This window comes from Oncorhynchus clarkii, chromosome 7 (assembly GCF_045791955.1).
Source record: "Oncorhynchus clarkii lewisi isolate Uvic-CL-2024 chromosome 7, UVic_Ocla_1.0, whole genome shotgun sequence".
Classification (NCBI taxonomy): Eukaryota; Metazoa; Chordata; class Actinopteri; order Salmoniformes; family Salmonidae; genus Oncorhynchus; species Oncorhynchus clarkii.
In genome coordinates this window covers 25,294,794-25,319,253 of record NC_092153.1, presented here as the reverse complement: position 1 = coordinate 25,319,253, position 24,460 = coordinate 25,294,794, and the positions used below count along the sequence as shown (strand labels likewise).

At 43.2% G+C, this 24,460-nt stretch overlaps 1 protein-coding gene across 1 annotated transcript in view; it reads left to right on the top strand.

The window, feature by feature from the left end:
* The first annotated feature begins 1,154 nt into the window (after window positions 1-1,154).
* LOC139413113 (partitioning defective 3 homolog B-like) overlaps window positions 1,155-24,460 on the top strand; it is a 166,093-nt gene continuing 142,787 nt past the window's right edge. The window contains exons 1-2 of the mRNA XM_071160175.1: window positions 1,155-1,608; window positions 15,831-15,935. Coding sequence (XP_071016276.1) covers window positions 1,492-1,608; window positions 15,831-15,935 — 222 coding nt within the window. The 5' untranslated portion in view covers window positions 1,155-1,491. The remainder of the gene's footprint in view (window positions 1,609-15,830; window positions 15,936-24,460) is intronic.

Here is a 24,460-nt window from a genome sequence, read left to right as displayed (position 1 = left end):
TAATAACCTAAACAAAAATATTCCTTATCAACAAATCTCTTAGGCGAAGGTTGAGGCTTGAATACCATGGCTATGTGTTCGATTTACATGGTGACCACACCACTCGCCCGCGTGTGCCATCACACGTGTAACAGTGTCCCCTCGCCCCTACCCGGGCGCGAACCAGGGACCCTCTGCACACAGACGTCACCCAGCATCGTTACCCATCGCTCCACAAAAGCCACGGCTCTTGCAGAGCAAGGGGAACCACTACTTCAAGGTCTCAGAGCAAGTGAAGTCACCAATTGAAACGCTATCTAGCATGCACCATCGCTAACTAGCTAGCCGTTTCATATCCGTTACACAAGCCTGTTGATTTTGTCCACCCCACCAGACATGATCAGGACACACAGGTTAAAATATCAAAACAAACTCTGAACCAGCTATATTATTTGGGGACAGGTTGAAAATCATTATACATTTATGGCAATTTAGCTAGCTAGCCTGCTGTTGCTAGCTAATTTGTCCTGGGATAGAAAGGTTGAGTTGTTTTTTTTAACCTGAAATGCACAAGGTTATGCCCCCGACAATGAATCCACAGATTAAACCCAGTTCATTTCTAGTAATCTTTCCTCCTTCAGGTTTTTTCTTTGGACTTTATATGGCAGTGGTTAGCATATTAAGCTCTCAATCCCTCGCCATAAATGATGTATTGGCCCTTTAATAAAGTTTAGGCAGTGATTTGCTCGTGGTTGTTTGGTAAGCATGTTGCCGCTTTGAACTTGTATATTTTTAGGGTATAAAATCAAAGCAGGGTTTATGGTAAACTGGCTCTACATAGTTTACAATCATTGTCATGTTAAAAAGAAAATGGTTTAAAGTAGGAAAGACGACGAAGTTGAATCTTTGAGAAGATAAATATTCGAAGCAATCGTTGATACGTTTATCAACAGCCTAACATTGGGTCGTCACTAGTTACCACAGCCACAGTCATAAACCATGCCCATTTCAAAAATGTATCTTCTTAAAATCTGATTTTAGACCTAACCACACTGCTAACCTTTTCCCTAACCTTAAATTAATTTTTATTTTGATACATTTTTACGATAGGACAATAGCCAATTTTGACTTTGTGTTTGTGGTAACTAGTGGAAACCTACCATGACGTGATTTATGTTGATCAACTTCCGGATGTCAGTGCAATGACCAACAGGTATATTTCAGCCGACAAAACAATGAAGGCTACTTCGTTTATTAATTTAACCGATAATTGAGAAAAGCAAATATTTTTTATTATCGTAAATTGTAGTTTTGAGTAGTACTTTTTAATGCACGCGTGTCATTTTGTCATTGTAAATTTGTCCAGTGACATCTTTGCTCCGGTTTCGGTTGAGGCTTGTGAGGTATCAAGCGCTTCGCAGCCTCTCGCATGTGAAGGAATCACAGAGGAATATACAGATTATCAAAGAAGGCTGTTCTTCAAATAACTTTTTTTCGGATTACAAGGACAACATGAAAGTCACTGTAACTTTTGGAGCAACTGCAGTGGTCGTTCCGTGTAAAGGAGAATGGACAGTTCGGGAGTTAGTAGACCAAGCCAACCAGAGGTATCGAAAGATTCTGGAACAGGTAAGCAAAATGGGCTCTTTTGAAATATATTGACGTATTTTACTTTGGCTGGCGTTTGTTTTTATACCCTCCCCTTTAATCCGGTTTGTTTGTCATTTAAATTATTATTTATTTAATTTTTGAACAATAGTGTACTACATATTTTCCTACATTAGGTTATATTCATTAACTCTTGAAACCGTGTACCATTAACCAAGCGGAAGCAAATGGTACGAAACGGGGAGGGACTTACCTGCATTTGTCCAATAGAAACTTGATTTCGTTGCAAAATAATTTCCAAGCCATAGATACACAGATACTTGAAACCCCCATTTTATTATTCTGGACAGAGTGTATATGCCAGGCTACAAATCAACGGGACACATTGTAAATAACTTTTAATCACTTTCTTTGTAAGCACCAGAAAGCCAGGTGTTAGTGGTCTATATGAGTATCATGTGCCCCCAGCTAGCATGCAGCTGTCTAGAGATGTTCTATGTGGCGCTGTTGAAACGGTCAGTATCTCCCTGTGCAGGTGGGACTCTGTTTGATGTGCTCTGCATCGTTTCGCCTAGCCTGTGTGGCGGACAACAGCCTTTGTCCTCTGAGTGATGGGGGATTAGGGTGGCTGACAGCTCAGTGTTATCAGCTGGTTTTTCCCTGGCGAGATGGCAAGAGGCCGGTGATGGACAGGGTTATGCCAGGCAGGCAGTGGGGATGGATGGCTTCCCATTAGAGCTTCCACCCAGGCACCCACCTGCGTTGGTGGGCTCTCATCTGCCAGGTCTCCCCAGGCCCGGGCTGACTGGGTTTGCGTCCCAAATGGCATCCTTTTCCCTATAAAGTGCACTACTTTTGACAAGGCCCTAAGTTGAAAAAGTAGTGAGCTATAGTAGTGAACTATATAGGAAATAGGGTGCCATTTGGGACGCACACTGGATTTCAGTTGCAGCCCAACATCCAGGCAAGTTTTCCCCCTGCCATTGGTTATAGGACCCTGAGTTTGTCCTGATCAGATCACATGGAAAAAAAACTCAGGGACTTACAATATGTGGCTGCCTAGCTACCCTTGTCTAAATTATGTTTGGCTTTAATTGGTAGAATTAGTAGAAGCTTCTTTGTGGCCAATTATGTGTGAAACACATCTCACTGACTGAGAAATCCCTCGGACATAATCAAAACAAACCCAGGGTCCCACAAAGTGAAATTACCTGCGTCTAGTGAGATTCATCCTAGGAACAATCAAGGGTTTGGCTGGCGAGGATCCACTCTATCGTAAACCATGAACTTTGCAGCTCTCTAATTGCCTGCCACTGGTGTGACATAATTCATAGACAGTGTCCAGTGTCCTTGGCTTAAACAGAGATATACTGGGTCTGTGTGGAGAAGGCACACAGAGGAATGTCAGTCACCCTCTCTCAGTGGAAAAGGGAAGGTAGTGTAGCTGCATGGTTTGTCCCTGCCACTCAGGTTACAGCCATAGCCTGCGCCAATATGGTAAGACTCAGACAGCCATGAGTTCTCTGTAGCTGTGTGTCCATTAATATTATATATTTTTTGAGAAGTGGAGGCTACTCAGAGGAGAAAGGGGAGGACCATCTTCCTCAGTGAACTTCATGAAAATATAAATTGTGAAACATAAAAAGAATATACTAAATATATTTACTTGTCACCAAATAATTTATTAAAACACACTTTTCTGCAATGAATGTCAATAGTAGCCTCAGCAGCACACACAGCTAGCTTCTGTCCTCCACTGGGTACATTGACTTCAATACAAAACCTCGGAGGCTCATGGTTCTTAACCCGTTCCATAGACTTGCACAGTAATTATGACAACTTCTGGAGGACGTCCTCCTGTCAGAGCTCTTGCAGCATGAATTGACATGTTTTCCACCAAATCAAAGGATCTGAGAATGAATCTAGTACTGAAAGCATAAGCTACAGCTAGCTACTACTGTAGTGTGTAAAATGTGGTAAGTAGTTGACTCAAAGAGAGAGAGAGGCAATAGTTGAACAGTTAACAAATTAATTTCTTCCAAAATTAAGGAGAAGCAAGCAAGAGACGGCAAGCTATATATATATTCACTTAGCTAGCAAATGCAACTAGCTAGTTTAGCCTACTGAAACACCCGGCACAACACTGGAACTCTTCCTAGTCGGAGGTAAGCTTTTGGTTTTATAAATTTATTGCCATCGTGGCCCGCCTGTGTAACTGCTAAACTGATTTCTGACTGTACACTGTACTTCATGATTGTAGCGGGTTTACTAACGCCTTAGTTCAAGTTGACTATGACATGACGACATTGTAGGCTCTGTGTAGTGGTTAGCTGTCATGATATGAAGGTTTGGCTTGGAAAGGTTTTTTCACCTGTTCACAGACAGCTGATGTGTTGTGCACTGAAGGTAAAACGTGGAACGAGGAGAGCGCGTAGAAGGAATTATATATGTGACACACCGGCTCAATTTGGTCTTATGTAGCAAAATTTGAAATGGTGTTTTTTACATTGGATAAAAGTAGAGACTTGGCACTAGAAAATGGTATATCATACACTACAGTTGAGGAACAATGGGAAAGTAATTCTGCTTTGAAAGTTGATACATTTGTAACCTCACTTTTTGAGGAAATGGCCCTTGAATGTTTTGCTACACCGACTAGAGAGCTCTTCTTTGTCTGCACCCATTCAGCATCGTTCACACCTTCTTAAGCCTTAGCCCGCCCATCTCATTAAGGATTCACATGTGAGGCCATGTACTAAACAATCAAAGTTGTCAAGAGTGAAGGTGGGTTTATACTACGGGTGTGTTGTAAGTTCAACAGCAGTCAAGCACCCAAGCTAACTGGCTAGCTTGCTAGCTACTTCCAGACACATGAGGGAACAGCTCACTTTTACCATTTTACTCGCCCTAGCAGAGTTGGTTAGGCTGTTTTTATGTTATCCAGAGCGTTGGTGACTGTACCTGTGCTTCTGGCAACAATTTTATGATGCTTTTTTGCCAACATTTACTGACCCCGGCCATATTCAATGTGTGTTGAGCATTCGTAAATTCATCAGTTATTCTGCGGTCTGGCACACTCCGACGTGAGCGCCCTGAAATCGGAGTACATAGTCAGAGCAAATTTACCAGCTACATCTATCGACAGTTGTCACATTGACATCATGAACATTCTATTGAAATGGTTACTTGCATAGTGGCGTATTTTGTTTAGACATCTAGCTAGCTAAACAATGAACCATAATCCCAACTCATAACGTTACTACCCTGCATGAATCTTTAGGTAGCTAACCAACCAGGTTCAATGTTAGCTAGCTAGCTAACATTAGGCTATAACTAGCAATGCAAATGGCTCTGAGATACGAATAATATTACCACACAGATCATACACCTAACGTTAGCTAGCAAGTCAGTCAACTAATGTTAGCTAGTTAGCTAACAGTACGCTTGAACTTGAACTGAAAAGTTGCAGTGTACTGTGGCACAGCTTGCATGGTGCCGCAGAATTCTATGGCACGTTATTTAACTGCCAACCACTGGTACCATTAATGTTAGTTAGTGCTAGAATTACCACCAGAGGGCATCTTTGAGAAGCATTTGATAGCCTTCAATAGTGTCTGTACTAGAGAACTTTTATTAAAATAACATAGTACATGGGACTGATTTTAAGAAATTCTGCTTAATTTGATTAATATTATGGTGTTTCCGTTAGAATGGAACAGAAAATATGGCGCTGTACAATGTGATGGTCACGAGTCGGCTACAGTACTTGGTTATTTAGCTAAAGAATCCCTGTGTCGTGCGGACACGTGGGAGACCAGGGTTCAATTCCCTGACGGGGAGGAAGGAGTAGGCTGTCCTTGTAAATAAGAATTTGTTCTTAACTGACTTGACTAGTTAAATACAGGTTACACTAAGAGCATAGCGTTTCTACACCCTAATTGTAGAATTGTAGTCTAACCAATACCCAAATGGAGATTCAGTAGAAATAAACATCTAATTGATTTATCAAGACCAGTCCCCATGCTTGTCTCAGAGCAGCTTGAAATGGTGCTAAAATAATTGTAGGCTATTAAATAAATAAGACCTACACCACTTTTAACAGCACATTACTCAACACTAGTGAGACTCATGTCGCCTACGGTCGGCCTACAGAATATAAAAAAATATGACCTGACTCTCCACCAATAATTACATATAGAGGATTGGAGGATTCTAAATTAAAACCAAAAGCCGCCTCATGGGTCTCCCGGTGGGGGCCGGCACAGGTATCAAACCTGCATCTGTAGCAATGCATTTTGCGCTGTGGGAGCCCCCATCCACTCCGGAGCCACCATCCACAAGGTATCAAAATACAGAGGGGTGTTGGTAAAGGTATATTGGTTTCCAGGCATGTCATATTTTTTGATAATACTGTACATGGTGTCCAGGTCAGGATAATCAACACATTTCTTTATTAAAGACTATCAGAAAGCATGTTGGTACTTATTTATTTTGATACAAATCCAGGAATGAGTGAGTCACTCAGCTGTATGTAGGTGCTGGGCTATATGACTGTGCCATCAACTTGATAATATATAATGATATTTTTTAGGTTATTTCATTTAAAAAAAACAAAAGTGAGCGATCGTAATCTGAATAATGGACAAAACATTTATTTCTGTTTTTAGAGGGAGCGAAACGCTGGGCCAATTGTGCGCCCCCCTATGGGACTCCCAATCACGGTCAGATGTGATACATAATAATAATAATTTTTGTTCTATTTTTTGTTTAGTCTTTTCTGGTGGATTAAACTGAAATTGTAACCAATCACTGCCGGTTGTGATACAGCCAACCTAACTAAGAAATCAATTTGATGATAGAATTCTCCCCTACCCTCCTAGGCAAGTCTATTGTTTTATTGTCCAGTTACCTGCTAATAAATTTAATGGTGCTGTACAACGTGACCGTGTGTGGTTGAAAGAGTATTTTCCGGTAAGCAACAATTTGTTTGCCTTCATTAGACAAGTTTGTTCCAATATTTCTGTAATTCAGTGATGTTTATTCCCATAGTAATTCGTTATGTATCCATCACTAAATTAACATTGGCATTTTGAAATAGTATTTTTATCATTATTTTATAACTGAAAGTATAAAGATGCCATTATCAGCTACATTGTTTTGATTTGAACGTGCAGACTGGCACTAAGAACAGCGGCAACGTTTCCCTAGTCAGCGCCATTACTAGTGCAATGCCCCTTAAAGTGTTGCTCTGTGCTACCCAGTGTGGCGGGGTGGGGGTCCGCCCCTGCTCCCCTTTCCTCCTCCTCCCTTCCCCAAGGTCTAGGTCTGTCTTCTCTGCGGCCCATCCCGTGCCCCCTCGTGCCTTGAACCTCACGCTCTTTCAGTGGATACAGCTGGAGAACTGCAAGGCAATCCCATTGCGCGCCACTTGGGAGCCATGACCAATATATATTGTCCTGCTAATAACAGGATTAATAATATATTTGTGAGAATATCGAAGGGGCTTTTATATAATTCTAAATTAATAATATTAGCTTTGTTTAAAAAAAATAACAATATTTTGGAGATTTTGTTTATAAATAACGTAAAATTAGCGAGGAAAAAGGCCATTCTTGAACATGGTTTGAGACATTGTTACTAATTTGTAAATAAAGCCAGTTTGTTATTTACAATTAGTTATTTCTGTTTTTAGAGAGAGAGAAACGAAAAACCTACAGTCAACTCATGGGTCTCCCAGTCGAGGCTGGCACGGGTATTGAACCAGCATCTGTAGCAACACCAGCCTTTCAAAGCAGTTCATGGCTACTGATGTGAGTGCTACGGGGAGGTAATCATTTAGGCATGTTGCCTTCACTTTCTTGGGCACAGGGACATGTCGGTATTACAGAGTCGGCCAGAGAGAGGTTGAAAATGTCAGCGAAGACACTTGCCAGTTGGTCCGCTCATGCTTTGAGTACACGTCCTGGTAATCAGTCTGTCCAGGTCTCACGTGGAGAATCTGTAATTCTGTCCACAATCATGTTGTTCTGCTGTGATTGTCCCTTGAGCTCATCAGATTTCTCTGTCATTGTTATCATGGATTCACATACAGATCTGATGCCCCTTCTCAATGACTTACAGATTGCTTTCATCTTGCCGTTCTCTTGTTTTAAACTCAACGAGCTGACCCTGGGGGAACTGCAAACTGCTCTTCAGGTTCTGGACCGCTCTGGTTAGGTCGTCCATTCTTTTATTAGTTGACTCCACCAGTATTTGGACAAAACACTATTTTCTTGTTGCTTTTTTCTTGTTGTAACAACTGCATGTGTAACACTTTATTATAATTTTTTAAAGATCCTTCACCTTATGATACCACTGTCCTCAACGATACTCCGGCCGGCTTTGGTCTTCGTCGTGGTAACAATGTAGGTTACGCTCTTACTCCTCGCAGTTCCAAACAGGGCAGGTTGCAGCAGGGGTCTAGACAACCACAATCCTGGGTCAAAACGCATTTCCATCCACAATGGCTAACCGCTTCGCGGGCTGTGTTAAAGCCCTCAACAAATCCATGCTAGCTTAATGGGTAGCTAGCTTGCAGCTAGGCTGCCTCCTCAGACCCTGCCTTGGTTGGCAGGATCACTGGACAGATGGTAGTGGTCCCAGCAACTGATCCCAAATGCGTTATGGGATACAAACTCATAAGGTAGCTAGCTAGAAATTAACTTTTTCAATAGACTTTCAATCCTCACAAAGCAACAAACTGAGCTATCCCTCATTCCGCATTCATCAGGAAGTGACGACAGGAAGTGATGTTTGTGTCACGGTCTGTCACCTTGATTACTGAAAATGATCTTGACCTGTGCACCTATGTTGTAAGCATTCATTCATAAGCTAGGTTGTAGCAACCTCACGATGGGTACAAGGAAAATTTGAGTCATGTAGTAGCCTAAGCCTGTAGCCTGTTACAGATGTTACATTGAGCTGGGTGAATGGAATATGCTATAACAGAAATAAGGCCATGCTCATGAAAAAAAAATATTGTCCTCCCTTATCTTAAACGGCGCCGAACGCCACTGTTTTCAAAATTTATGAAGTTTGCATAGAAAATAGATTTGACAATTCAATTTAACAATCTTGTGTCCATAAAAACAGCTGGAAGTAAGGACGTCACACCTAATTTAAAATAAAAAATAGTCTAGCAAAAAATGTGGTTGACGTGTTTCCATTACCCATTTAGGCAAATTCCGCATTATTAAATTGGCAACAGCTTGTATACCCTCCCACCTATCTGTTTCATGTCTCAGGTCGCCTGCAAAAGCCAGCAAGCATAGAATGAAAATTGAGTAATATTTGCCATTATTCTAATAATTGCCATGGTGAAACTTGCACTCCTGGAGATATGTAATAATTGGATGGTGACCAGAAACGCAAGGCGATGCAATTTAGCATTTCTTGAAAGTCAGTGCAAGGATCCTGCAAAGAAACATTCTATTTATAGTTGAAACATTGATTTAGCAGAATGAAATGTGAAGTGGAGCTTCACAGTTGTGTGTTGACATCACGTGCCCCGCCTAACAAATTTGAGAATCACAGTTTCCATCATTTGTCGCGATAAATAAACAAAATAACTGCACTCCTGTCGAACGGATCCCAAACAATTTGGGGAGACATTGCTTTTGTCGAATAAACCAGTGTCAATTGTAACCTGCCTTGTGTTGACATTTGACAGCGTGGCATTTTCCTCTCTCATAAAGTTGTTGCTGTTCGAAAAGTGGGCATCCATAGTCTTTTACGGGTTTCTCACAAACTCAAGCATTCTCCAATATCCTTTTTATGTTGTTGTGCCGACACTTCTATAACCATTTTCACTGTCTGTACTGTAGCTAGAGCAAAGCAAGAGCAAAGCACTACTTCCTATGTACAGTAGCTACTGTAGCTAGAGCAAAGCACTACTTCCTATGTACAGTACCTACAGTGGGTAGAGCAAAGCACTACTTCCTATGTACAGTAGCTACTGTAGGTAGAGCAAAGCACTACTTCCTATGTACAGTAGCTACTGTAGCTAGAGCAAAGCACTACTTCCTATGTACAGTAGCTACTGTAGCTAGAGCAAAGCACTACTTCCTAGGTACAGTAGCTACTGTAGCTAGAGCAAAGCACTACTTCCTATGTACAGTAGCTACTGTAGCTAGAGCAAAGCACTACCTATGTACAGTAGCTACGGTAGCTAGAGCAAAGCACTACTTCCTATGTTGTACAGTAGCTACTGTAGCTAGAGCAAAGCACTACTTCCTATGTTGTACAGTAGCTACTGTAGCTAGAGCAAAGCACTACTTCCTATGTTGTACAGTAGCTACTGTAGCTAGAGCAAAGCACTACTTTCTATGTTGTACAGTAGCTACTGTAGCTAGAGCAAAGCACTACCTCCTATGCTGCTGTTCCTCTCCCTTCTAATAATACATTGAAGTGCTATGTTCATTACAGTTCCCTTTCTCTTGTACTTCCTCTGAGGTACTCCATAGCTTTCTATTGGCTTGTTCATTAATGCTTTTTCTTCTCTTACGCTAATCCAACACATTTCCCTTCAGCTGTATAATTGTGTTGGGAGGATTAAAGTGTGAAAAACCAGCGCCCCGAATTTAGCGACGAAGCGCTTCACTAATCGTTATGCGCTTCAACGCTCTCGAGATATCGCTTCAAATGGGCGACTTAGCGGTGTAATTTGCCGAAATGTACCCTCTGACTGTCACTGTTAGGCCTAATTCTATTGTGTTGACTGATCCACCATTGCCACGTTGGTTTGAAGGGGACCCAAGAAATGTGAATGTCCATGACACATGGGAATGTATAGAGTTTGACAACAAGAATTTAAGACAGATTTTTCTGTCTTGATTTTGTTTTTCAATGTACTCTCTTGAAGTGTCACGTAATGAGACAGGATTAAGGAAGAGTGGTAGAAACTAGGCAAGATAATAATTCAATTTTTTTTTAAGTGCCTTGAGATGTTTGGCAAAATAATCTACATACTAACCAGATGGGAGTATGCATATATCAAGAGAGCTAGCTGAAATACTGCCAATTAGGTTCAATCCTGATGTGTAGTAATATGCACCGAGTGATTTGAATGAGCAGTCAGGTGCAGTGTCTCTCTAGTGTTATGGGTGTTTCCTTTAATTCCTCTGTCACTGGGAGAGAGCCAATCGGCAGTCTCCATTCCTGAAGGTTGGCTGGTGAGGTTGCCCTGATATGCTGATCCGGGTCACTTTTGGTATTTTACCCACTAATGGTTAAGGTTTGCATTGGGGGAGGGGAAGGTGATCCTATATCTGTACCTAAGGGAAACTTCACCCTCCTACAACTGTGCCATGCACCTGCTCAGGGAGAAACATGTGCAGGTCTTCCCACAGGTGAAACCTGTTTTTCAAGGGAGGTATTCGTGCTATGCCTGGAGATTAGATGTGCTACAGTTGGGTTCTTGTTTTGATGTGTGAGAGAGGATCTGTGTAAGCCTAAGTCCGTTTCTCTGCTCCCACAAGGTAACACTGGGTACCCTCGACGACGTGTGTGTGTGTGTGTGTGTGTGTGTGTGCGTGTTGAGCCAAACACACATAGCTTTTCGTTATAATTCACAATCAATTTGGACTTGTACATTTGATTATCTCTTTCTCAATTGTTCTATTTTATACCACTATCAAGTGTGGTTGTATTGTTCTGGTACCCATACAGTACCACTCAAGGAAAGTAGAGGCTGGCCCTGTGTCTGGCATTGAGATTACAGCTTGACTATTTGTTTTAAACTAATTGACTTTTTTTTTCTCTGTCATGGGCCATTGTTAAAGCCAGACCCCTATTGATAGTGTAAGCCTGACTTTGATGCAGCAGAGCAAGATGCCCATTCGTAACACGATGATGCTCCACTGACGCCGGGTTACCAGTCTGGTACCCAGGCTAGCTCCACTAATGATCCACTAAAACACTGAGACTGTTGGCCGAGTAGTTGCCGACACACTTGCTATTGTAAATATCATTGAGCTGTTAGCAGGTGAATCTGAGCAGGGTCAATCTGATTTGATTTGTCTTGCATGAAGCTTGACACTTACTCTTTGCGTAACATTTAGGGACTCTATTGTAACAAACCTAACACAATGGTAACTCTAAGCGCAGGCGGTAGCACTATAGGTTCAGGGGCGTGTCAAATATTTTTGCTATTTTCACGATCACAATTATTGGCACATTATTGCTGACGTTGGTGCAAAAGGGATGGGTTTTGATAAATGAACAAGTTGTGAGTGTGACCCTCAACTGGCCAATCAGGACGTGATCCACGGTGAAATATGTGGTTGCTTCAGGTTGTGTATTTATGGTCTTATGTATTGCCTAGGAATGAAATCTAATTCCAATGTTAGTCCATTTATAGTTTAAATGGCTTACAGAAATGAAATAACAAAATGTAGGCCTAACTTGAACACATTTGCAGTCCACATTGTTAAGTAATTGTATGTCTTCAACAGCATTCACACTGATATAGGGGCTAGGGCTACTGTAAATTGCATTATGGCTGAGCATGGACATGCCAAACATTGTCAAACAAGATTAAATTCGTTTTTAATAAGGCCTAACAAATTCTAAACAAAACGAAACCAATAATTTTCTGCCAAGGGTGTATAATATTACAACAATGCAGACGATGGAGGGTTTTACGCACATCCAAAATGGGGCCTGCTTGGCTAAAATAATGTGGCCCTGCCTACAATGCATAGCTAAAAAGTCGGCTCACTGTTTTACTCCTCTCAAACATTATATATTTTTTATTTTAAATCAATTTTACCCCCTTTTCTCCCCAATTTCGTAGTATCCAATTATTAGTAGTTACTATCTTGTCTCCCGTACGGGCTCGGGAGAGACGAAGGTCGAAAGTCATGCGTCCTCCGAAACACAACCCAACCAAGCCGCATTGCATCCAACCCGGAAGTATAGAATCAGTCTTTAGGATGTTTTTATCATACATGTTCAATAATGTTCCAACCGGAGAATTCCTATGTCTGTAGAAAAGCAATGGAACGAGAGCTAACTCTCTCGTGATGGCGCCTCAGAGCCTGTGGCACTCTGCCAGACACCTGGCCCAATCAGCTCTCATTCGCCCCCCACTTCACAGTAGAAACCTCAAACAAAGTTCTAACGACTGTTGACATCTAGTGGAAGCCTTAGGAAGTGCAATATGACCCAATTTACACTGTATATTGGAATGGCAAAGAGTTGAAAATTTCCCATTTCCTGGTTGGATTTTTCTCAGGTTTTCGCCTGCCATATGAGATCTGTTATACTCACAGACATCATTCAAACAGTTTTAGAAACTTGAGAGTGAATTACCAGAGTGTTTTCTATCCAATACTACTAATTATATGCATATATTAGCATCTGGGACAGAGTAGGAGGCAGTTTACTCTGGGCACGCTATTCATCCAAGCTACTCAATACTGCCCCCCCTGTCACCAAGAATTGAAACCCTTTACAATGAAGATCTGTGAAGTTATTTGGATTTTTACAAATTATCTTTGAAAGACAGGGTCTTGAAAAAGAGACGTTTCTTTTTTTGCTGAGTTTATATGCACGCACCACTTTTCCATTTAATTTTTGTTTAATTTTACCCCTTTTTCGTGGTATCCAATTGTTTTAGTAGCTACTGTCTTGTCTCATCGCTACAACTCCCGTAAGGGCTCGGGAGAGACGAAGGTTGAAAGTCATGCGTCCTCCGATACACAACCCAACCAAGCCGCACTGCTTCTTAACACAGCGCGCATCCATCCCGGAAGCCAGCCGCACCAATGTGTCGGAGGAAACACCGTGCACCTGGCAACCTTGGTTAGCGTGCACTGCGCCCGGCCCACCACAGGAGCCACTGGTGCGCGATGAGACAAGGACATCCCTACCAGCCAAGCCCTCCCTAACCCGGACGACGCTGGGCCAATTGTGCGTTGCCCCACGGACCTCCCGGTTGCGGCCGGTTACGACAGAGCCTGGGCGCGAACCCAGGGTCTCTGGTGGCACAGCTGGCGCTGCAGTACAGCGCCCTTAACCACTGCGCCAGCGCCCTTAACCACTGCGCCAGCGCCCTTAACCACTGCGCCAGCGCCCTTAACCACTGCGCCAGCGCCCTTAACCACTGCGCCAGCGCCCTTAACCACTGCGCCAGCGCCCTTAACCACTGCGCCAGCGCCCTTAACCACTGCGCCAGCGCCCTTAACCACTGCGCCAGCGCCCTTAACCACTGCGCCAGCGCCCTTAACCACTGCGCCAGCGCCCTTAACCACGGCGCCAGCGCCCTTTACCACGGCGCCAGCGCCCTTAACCACGGCGCCAGCGCCCTTTACCACGGCGCCAGCGCCCTTAACCACGGCGCCAGCGCCCTTAACCACGGCGCCAGCGCCCTTAACCACGGCGCCAGCGCCCTTAACCACTGCGCCCTTAACCACGGCGCCAGCGCCCTTAACCACTGCGCCAGCACTTTTCCATTTTTTAAAGATTTTTTTTTTTAAACCTTTTATTTTTTTAATTTCCCTTCACCAATTTGGACTATTTTTATGTATGTTGATTACATGAAATCCAAATAAAATCAATTTTAAATTCCAGGTTGCAATGCAACACAACAGGAAAAATGCCAAGGGGATGAGTACTTTTGCAAGGCACTGTACATAATTAAATTGCCTGCTAATGTGCATTTGACGCTAGTGCCACCTTAACGCCAGCCAGAAATAGAGCCCTACATCCTAAACTTCTCCAATTCTTTATTTTTGTGCATTTGACCTGTTGGCCTCAAAAAGGGGAAGCTAGAGTTGTGTGGCCACCTCTCAGACAATACTGTTTAGTAGTGTTATTATTTTTAAACGACTAATTGACCAATGTCAGTTCAATTATTTTGAATTCTATTTTGTTCATGATTTTCTGTGAGCTAGATGCACACATTGCTGAGTTTCTCTAGAGATAAATCAGATCAAGCCTGAACTGTGTGATGTCGTCGGGAGTTGTAGTTTCCAACAGGCCAATATTCTACATAGTTTAGCTCAGAAAAACGTGGTAATTAACTACAATGACCACAATGCATTGCACACCTACTTGTCTGGTCTGTCTCTTTTACACCTGCTACTGATCTGTAAAAGGGACAGAAGAATGTGCGATCAAGGGGATAGACTTGAAAATACATGAGCGAAGGTTTTGGTAGTTGGCATTCAACAAGTATGCCGTATTTACTTTGAAGAACTACTACGATAGTGATTTTGTCAGACAGCATAGGCAGCAGCTCTATAGAGATGAGATGACTTGGAATAAAATAATAATAAAGTCATCAAATAAAACAAATGTAATAAACACAACTGAAATATTTTAGTAAAGATCTATATGAATAAATGATGGTTAAGTGATAAGCAGTAATGGACAGTCAGTACCATCACGGGACTTTTTATTAATTGTTTTATTCTGTGTTACAGCATTCAACCCACAATGCATAGGGCATTTACTGTAAAAAAAAATATTATCGAAACCGTAATCGAACTGAATCCGAACCTTATAAAAGCACTAATCGCTCAGCACTACTGTTTAGTAAAATGGCACAGATTTCAGATTATGTCCTGAACAAAAGATACCAGGAAGATGGTGTCCTATCTGTTCTCAGACCTGTGTTGCTATAGTGACGCTTCAGGAATGTGCCCACCACTCTCACGGAGTGGGGGGGGGCGCATTTCTAACCCCCCCCCCAACACCACTTACACAAACACAACTACTGTAATTGGCTATTGTCATACATTGTTAGGAAATAATAATGAGGTAAGTAAACAAAAACAACACACACAATGTGTTATCCTCTTCTCAACCATATTTCTGAATGTGGAAAGATGAAACAGTGCAGCCATTTGGCGCTTCATAACCCAGTTTTGTCTTATGAAGGTTTGAGGAAATTACGCTTTTGCTGCAGTTTACTGTATTCATATTAGCAGGTTGCAAAAGGTACCATTTCAACAATAACTGCTTTTCAGAAGTGTAAATGTATACCATTTAGTGGCTGCTTTGATCCAAAGCGACTCGGTCAGGCGTGCATACATTTTATGCATGGGTGGCCCCGGTAATCGAACCCACAAACCTGTCGTTGCAAGCGCCATGATCTACCAACTGAGCCATACAGGACCATTATAAAGTGTGTTTTTACTCAATAACCACCTGATCAGGTTCTTATCAGGCTCATGTCTCCATGTTTTCCGTGTGCCTACCAGAATGGGGAGGACTTCCTGGTTCGGACCCACCGCATGGAGTACTGTGATGGGGGCATCTTGGACCTGGATGACCTGCTTACTGACCTGGTGGAGGACCGAGACAAGGTAAGGCCCAATGATGTCAACATGAATATACATCATGAAAATATCTATGTTTGGGTGGAGCCTGTGTCTGGGTGGACAGGGGCAGGGTGAACTTGCCCCTAGACCTAGGTCAGCGTTTTCCCCGCTAATGGTTAAGGTTATGAGTGTGGAAGTTGATACTAGATCTGTACCTAGGATACACTTCACCCCAGAGCAGGTGAACAGAGTAGTACAACTCGGTGCCTGGTATTAACACAACACGCATGTAACCTCTCACAGGCGGGATTGGAGAAAGTGGTCATATGTCTCATTGCCTAAACACCTTTATCAAGTGTCATGAAGGGATGACAGCAAGATGCAGAAATTAGTTACTGGCTTTCAAATGGAGGCAAACAACCCATACCATGTACGTACATACAGTCATTTGTGAACTATGACTGTAGTGTGTGCTGACGACTCTGTGGACTTGCTTATCTGGTCTGGCCTGTCTGATAATGGTTGGTTGGTGCATGATGGATTGTGTCATACATCTCACTGAGAGGCAGGGTTTAGTTATAGTCACTTAGTGTTTTGCAGTTAATCTTGTTCACGCTTTTTCTTTTTCACTCTGAAACAACTGAACCATGAGGGAAGGGAGTTCCTCAGATAGGGAGCAATGGTTCGGTGTGAGAGTCAGCGGATGGGCAAGCATTGTTAGTGTATCATGCCTTTACCTGTGTGGTTTCCTTCACCTGCTGTGTACGCACGAACCCACACAAACTGCTCCACTTTCTAGGAAGAAAAAAATATTTGGCATTATACATTCCTAAAATGTGCTAATAACTGCTTGTAAGCGGGAAGCAGAATAGAATGATAAATTACCAACACTTACTCAGCAAGAACGGAATACAGAATGAAAATGGAATATTCATGATTTATTCGGTGGCGGTGCTGTGTTCTGCGACAACAATTTTATATTTAAACTTACTGGGCGAGTGGAACGCGCACTGTGCTTGTCCTGTGCCTCCAGGACTGAAACTAAAAGTATAGTTAGTTCTGAATATTAAAGGGACAAAGGGATAAATAATAGATGCTTGAACTCAGTTGTTAACTTAAAAAAAAAAAACTTATCTTTCTTTTGTGATACGCTCTGTGGTCATTTTTATTGAGATGTTAAAGTTTCAAGTTTTATTAGTTGTATGTAGGGAATGCACATGGTCTACACCGTCCAAGGAAATGCTTACTTGCAGGTTCCTTCTCGACAATGCAACAACAATAAGAAATAATGAAAGATAAGAATACAAACAATAAAGGAACTGTAAAAGGTAGGGGAAGTGTGTTGCATCATTGTTTTACAAGGCTTTGTTTATGAGTGAGTGGAGGGTTGGGGGCGATTATTACGGCATAACCGAATGCCGGTAAAAGCTTGCATGGCCTGCTATAACATTCTCACGAGGACGATATTTTAAAACAAAATGTAAAACTCTAAACATACTGTTGGTGTTGCATGTGCTTTTACTATTAGTACTAGAGGATATCCATGTGTAAGCCACGGTTAGCCACCTAGGTGATGACTTGAAAGCTTTCTGTTTGCTGTAACCTATTGACTCCTCATCACAACGTTTTTCATTGAGGGATGTTTGTTAAATTGTTTAGCACATTGTAAGCGGGATAGCATAGAAAAGATGCACTTGCTTTTCTGTTAAAAACACTCAAATCCTAATTAAGAATATGAAATTAAGCTTGATTACATATTATTTATTTCTGTGACTATGGATTTGTCCCAAATTGCACTCTATTGGCAAGCCATCAGACTGCTGAACACTTGAACTGACCCCCTGTCTGATTCTCTGCTCCTTAGCATACATGCATTCACACATACAAACAAGCGCACAGACGTACGCACACATGTACACTGAGTGTACAAAATATTATGAACATCTTTCTAATATTGACTTACACTCCCTTTTGCCCTCCGAATTCGCCAGGGCATGGACTCCACAAGATGTTGGAAGCGTTCCACTGGCCGATGTTGACTCAAAGGCTTCCCACCGTTGTGTCAAGGTGGCTGGATGTCCTTTGGGTGGTGGACCATTCTTGATACACACTGGAAACCGTTGAGCATGAAAAATCCAGAAGCGTTGCAGTTCTTGACAGACTCAAACCGGTGCGCCCGGCACCTACTACCATGCTGCGTTCAAAGACACTTAAGTCTTTTGTCTTGCCCATTCATTCACTCTCTGAATGGTACACATACAAAATCCATGTCTCAATGCTTAACAATCCCTTTTTAACCTGTCTCTACACTGATTTTGAAGTGGATTTAACAAGTGACATCAATAAGGGATCATAGCCTTCACCTGGGGCAATCTAAGTCATGGAAATTGCAGGTGTTCCTAATGTTCAGTAGCAGTACATTCATGCAACACACACATCACAACTGCGGCCACCACACTCCTATTATACGGCTCAATTTATACACTTGCCCCCCCGCCCCCTACCTAATACACGTGTAAATATTGGACTATAAATTCTGCTGCCATTTACTTTGTTTGTATTCTAATCTTTTATTATTTGTTATTGCTGTTACATTGTCGAGAAGGAACCTGCAAGTAAGCATTTCGTTGGACGATGTATACCATCCATATCCCGTGCATATGACTAATAAAACTGGGCCCTGGTCAAAAGTAATGCTCTATAAAGGAAATAGAGTGCAATTTGGAACGCAGCCCATGTCAATGGTTTATTATAACTCCTCTCTGTGATGGGAAAAAGTTTTTATCTTTATTGCTTTTGTCCTCTCGTTCCCAGCAGCACTCCTCTCTCCATCAATGATCTATGAGGCGTCCATTGTGAGATCGTCCACTGCACAGTATGTGTGCCGCGTTAGCCACGGATGTTAATGGTAGATAATGACCGTCTATTTGTCTGCCAGCGTAGCGACTAGCGAGCCCTTCACATCCGAGGCTCTCCTACCTGTGGAGCCGTGGACAAGCAGGTTAGCATGGCGCTGTATGTGTGTAGCGTAGCTCCCGCTCCACTGGTGGGAGATGAGGGGCAGGAGTGATTTGATTACAGCACACACACACACGCCAGAGGCTCCATTAACCCCCCCAGTCAGGAACACAGGCCAGAAGTCTCCTCATGAATATTCAGGCCTGCCTGATGAATGATGAGGGGAATGCAGAAAGATGGAGGGAGGGAGGAGTGCGGCTGTATCTGTAACCCCCTGGAGCAACAAGGGGCTGGGGCCACACCACAGAGGAGAGGGAGCTACCTGCTCAGTCGTTTAAATGCTTACATGTTTATCACCCATCAAACAATGTCCCACAGTTTATCTCTGTGTCTATAGTAACAGAAGCAGGGCCCTCCTAGGAGGCAGCTGGTGGTACCCATAAAGAATGAAATTCTACATTCATTCTATGTCTATGGTGGTATCAAATTATATTTGTCACATGCGCCGAATACAACAGGTGAAATGCTTACTTACAAACCCTTAATCAACAATGCAGTTTTAAGAAAAATATGTGTTTAGTGAAAAATAAGAAATAAAAGTAAAAAATAACTAAAGAGCAGGAGTAAAATAACAATATCGAGGATATATACAGGGGGTACAGGTACAGAGTCCATGGGCGGGGGCACCGGTTAGTTGAGGTAATTAAGGTAATATGTACATGTAGGTAGAGGTAAAGTGACTATGCATGGATAATAAACAGAGATAACCAGCAGTGTAAAAATGGGGGTGAGGGGGACAATGCAAATAGTCCGGGTAGCCATTTGATTAGCTGTTCAGGAGTCTTATGGCTGTTAAGAAGCCTTTTGGAGCTAGACTTGGTGCTCTGGTACTGCTTGACATGCGGTACCAGAGAGAACAGTCTATGACTAGGGTGGCTGGTGTCTTTGACAATTTTTAGGGCCTTCCGCTGACACCGCCTGGTATAGCAGGAAGCTTGGTGGCCCAGTGATGTACTGGGCCGTACGCACCATCCTCTGTAGTGCCATGCGGTCAGATGCCGAGCAGTTGCCATACCAGGCGGTGATGCAACCAGTCAGGATGGTGCAGCTGTAGAACTTTTTGAGGTTCTGAGGACCCATGCCAGGTTTTGTCCTGCCCTCTTCACGTCTGTCTTGGTGTGCTTGGACCATGATAGTTTCTTGGTGATGTGGACACCAAGGAACTTGAAGCCTCTCAACCTGCTCCACTACAGCCCTGTCGATGAGAATGGGGACGTGCTTGGTCCTCCTTTTCCTGTAGTCCACAATCATCTCCTTTTGTCTTGATAACGTTGAGGGAGAGGTTATTGTCCTGGCACCACACGGACAGATTTCTGACCTCCCTATATGCTGTCTCGTCATTGTTGTTGATCAGGCCTACCGCTGTTGTGTTATCGGCAAACTTAATGATGGTGCTGGAGTCGTGTCTGGCCATGAAGTCATGAGTGAACAGGGAGTGCAGGAGGGGACTGAGCACGCACCCCTGAGGGGCCCCCTTGTTGAGGATCAGCGTGACAGATGTGTTGTTACCTACCCTTACCACCTCGGGGCGGCCTGCCAGGAAGTCCAGGATCCAGTTGCAGAGGGAGGTGTTTAGTCCCAGGGTCCTTAGCTTAGTGATGAGCTTTGTGGGCACTATGGTGTTGAACGCTAAGCTGTAGTCAGTGAATAGCATTCTCATATAGGTGTTCCTTTTGTCCAGGAGGGAAAGGGCAGTGTGGAGTGCGATTTAAAATTGTATCATCTGTGGATCTGTTTGGGTGGTATGCAAAGTGGAGTGGGTCTAGGGTTTCCGGGATAATGGTGTTGATGTGGGCAATGACCAGCCTTTCAAAGCACTTCATGGCTACATACGTGAGTGCTACGTGTCAGTAGTCGTTTAGGCAGGTTACCGTTGTGTTCTTTGGCATAGGGATTATGGCGGTCTGCTTGAAACATGTAGGTTTTACAGACACCGACAGGGACAGGTTGAAAATGTCAGTGAAGACACTTGCCAGTTGGTCAGCGCATGCTCGGAGTACACGTCCTGGTAATCTGCCTGGCCCTGCGGCCTTGTGAATGTTGACCTGTTTAAATGTCTTACTCACATCAGCTACGTAGAGCGTGATCACACAGTCACCCGGGAACAGCTGATGCTCTCATGCATGTTTCAGTGTTACTTGCCTCGAAGCGATCATAGAGGTAATTTAGCCCGTCTGGTAAGCTCGTGTCACTGGGCAGCTCGTGGCTGTGCTTACCTTTTTGTAGTCTTTAGTTGTCAGCAAGCCCTGCCACATCCGACGAGTGTCGGAGCCGGTGTAGTACCATTTGATCTTAGTCCTGTATTGATGCTTTGCCTGTTTGATGGTTTGTCATAGGTCCTAGCGAGATTTCTTATATGCTCCCGGGTTAGAGTCCCGCTCCTTGAAAGTGTCAGCTCTACCCTTCAGCTCAGTGAGGATGTTGCCTGTAATCCATGGCTTCTGGTTGGGGTAAGCACGTTCAGTCACTGTGCGGACGATGTTTTTGATGAAGCCTGTGACTGATGTGGTGTACACATCAATGCCATTGGAGGAATCCCGGAACATTATTCCAGTCTGTGCTAGCAAAACAGTCCTGTAGCTTAGCATCTGCTTCATCTGACCATTTTTTTATAGACTGAGTCACTGGTGCTTCCTGCTTTAGTTTTTGCTTGTAAGCAGGAATCATTAGGATAGAATTATGGTCAGATGTACCAAATGGAGGGTGAGGGAGAGATTTGAGTGCATTTCTGTTTGTTGTATAAAGGTGGTGTAAAGTTATTATTTTTTTAAGTACTCTGGTTGCACATTAAATATTCTGGTAGAATTAGGGAAAATGGATTTAAGTTTCCCTGCAGTGAAGTCCCCGGCCACTAGGAGTGCCGCCTCTGGATGAGCGTTTTCCTGTTTGCTTATGGCCACATACAGTTCATTGAGTGAGGTCTTGGTGCCAGCATTGGTTTGTGGTGGTAAATAGACCACTACGAAGAACATAGTTGAAAACTCTCTTGGTAAAAAGTGTGGTCTATAGCTTATTATTAGGTACTCTACCTCAGGGTAGCAAAACCTCGAGACTTCCTTAGATATAGTGCACCAGCTGTTGTTTACAAATATACATAGTGTCACCCCTTGACTAACCAGAGGCAACTGATCTATTCTGCCAAAAAAGTGTAAATCCGCCAGCTCTGTTATTCATGTCGTTGTTCAGCCCTGACTTGGTGAAACACAAGATATTACCCTTTTTAATGTCCCGTTGGTAGGGTATAAGTTCTTGTAGTTAGTCTTTTTATCATCCAATGATTGAAGAGGACCGATGGTAAAGTCAAATTACCCACTCGCCACCGAATCCTTACAAGGCACACGACCTTCGTTCTCAATATCGCCGTCTCTTTCTCATGCAAATGACGGGAATGAGGGCCTTGTCGATTGTCTGGAGAGCGCCTTGTCAAGTGTCTGGAGTAATTCCCTCTCGTCCGACTCGTTTAAGAAAAAATTGTCTTTCAATACGAGGTGAGTAATCGCTGTCCTGATTTATAGAAGCTCTTATCGGTCATAAGAGACGGTGGCAGAAACATTATGTACAAATAATGCCCAAAAATACACACAATAGCACAAATGGTTAGGAGACCGTAAAACGGAAGCCATTTTCTCCGGTGCCATCTGATCAATTATGACTGGACTTGATAGTAGGGGGCAGCCAGGTTACTATGATGTGGTCACTGCCAAAGCAGCAGCTGCTCTTCTTGGGGTCCAGCAAAATTAAGGCAGTTTATACAATTTCAAAACATTACCGTAACATTCACAGATTTCACAACACACTGTGTGCCCTCAGGCCCCTACTCCACTACCACATATCTACATGACTAAATCCATGTGTATGTATTGTGTATGTATTGTGTATGTATTGTGTATGTATTGTGTGTGTGTGTGTGTGTGTGTGTCTGTGCAAGTGTTTGTGTTGCCTCACAGTCCCCGCTGTGCTAGTGATTAGCCATCTAATCTTTATATTTCAAGTTCAGCCAACTTGGATCTAAACTAAAAGTATGTGGACACCCCTTCAAATTAGTGGATTTGTCTATTTTAGCAACACCCGTTGCTGACAGGTGTATAAAATCAAGCACACAGTCATCCAATCTCCATAGACAAACATTGGCAGTAGAATGGCCCGTACTGAAGAGCTCAGTGACTTTCAATGTGGCACCGTCCGTTTGGAGGGTGTTGTTTGACAAACAAGTCCGTTTGTCAAATTTCTGCCCTGCCCAAGCTTCCCCGCTCAACTGTAAGTGCTGTTATTAAGTGGAAACGTCTTGGAGCAACAACAGCTCAGCCACGAAGTGGTAATCCACACAAGTGTACAGAACGGGACCACCGAGTGCTGAATTACAGCGCGTGAAAAATCGTCTGTATACTGGTCTGAGGCTGTTTTTTGTGGTTTAGGCTAGGCCCCTTAGTTCCAGTGAAGGGACATTTTTAACGCTACAGCATACAATGACATTGTAGATGATTCTGTGCTTTCAAATTTGTGGCAACAGTTTGGGGAAGGCCCTTTCCTGTTTCAGCATGACAATGCCCCCGTGCACAAAGCGAGGTCCATACAGAAATTATTTGTTGAGATAGGTGTGGGAGAACTTGACTGGCCTGCACAGAGCCCTGACCTCAACCACATTTACACCCTTGGGATGAATTGAAATACAAATACTGCGAGCCATGCCTAATAGCCCAACATCAGTGCCTGATCTCACTAATGCTCTTGTTGCTGAATGGAAGCAAGTCCCCCCAGCAATGTTCCAACGACTAGTGGAAAGCCTTCCCAGAAGAGTGGAGGCTGTTACAGCAGCAAATTGGGGACCAACTCCATATTGGTGCCCATTCTTTTGACCATTTAGTGTATTTGCTAGCTAACAAGGTTGAGCAGTTGAATTGTTATGAACATACCCGTAGCAAGTTGAAACCGTTTGTCAGAGAGGAAGTTGTGATCTCTTAACTTTGTTTTGGGGGGGGGCTTAGAAGAAGAGGCTAAGCAAAGTTCTCGCTAAAATTGGTCCAAAATAAGGCCAATGCATTTCTTTGGGCTTATTTTGGACCGAAGCTTGTCACCTGCCTTCCCGCCTTTGGGACAATGACTCCCATTGTTAGGACGGAGACGTACATCTCGTCATTATGCACAGATCTCTGGTGTAAATGGGAAGGTGCACAGAGGAGCGGAGACGACGAGACTAAAAACACAACATGAGAATAAAGCGGACAAGGCATTTGGTATATCGTGCAAAAACATACATTCAAATGAATCGCCCAGCCCTGCTTATAGTATTTGTAGCACACATACACACACGCACACTCCCCTCTACACACCCACACCGGCACCCTCTCTTGACAGAACCTTTTTGTGCTAATCAGAGCTCCAGCTCTCTACTCTCCCTGTGTGACTAATCCCCATAATCAGCCCTCCGTTCCTGATGAGTGCCCATGATTATGTGAAAGTAGTCCGTTTTTCAATGTAAGGGGATATGCAGCACGTTAGAAGAACATCCCCGGAGAGCCTCTCTACTCCTCGTAATAACTGGTGGCAGCATT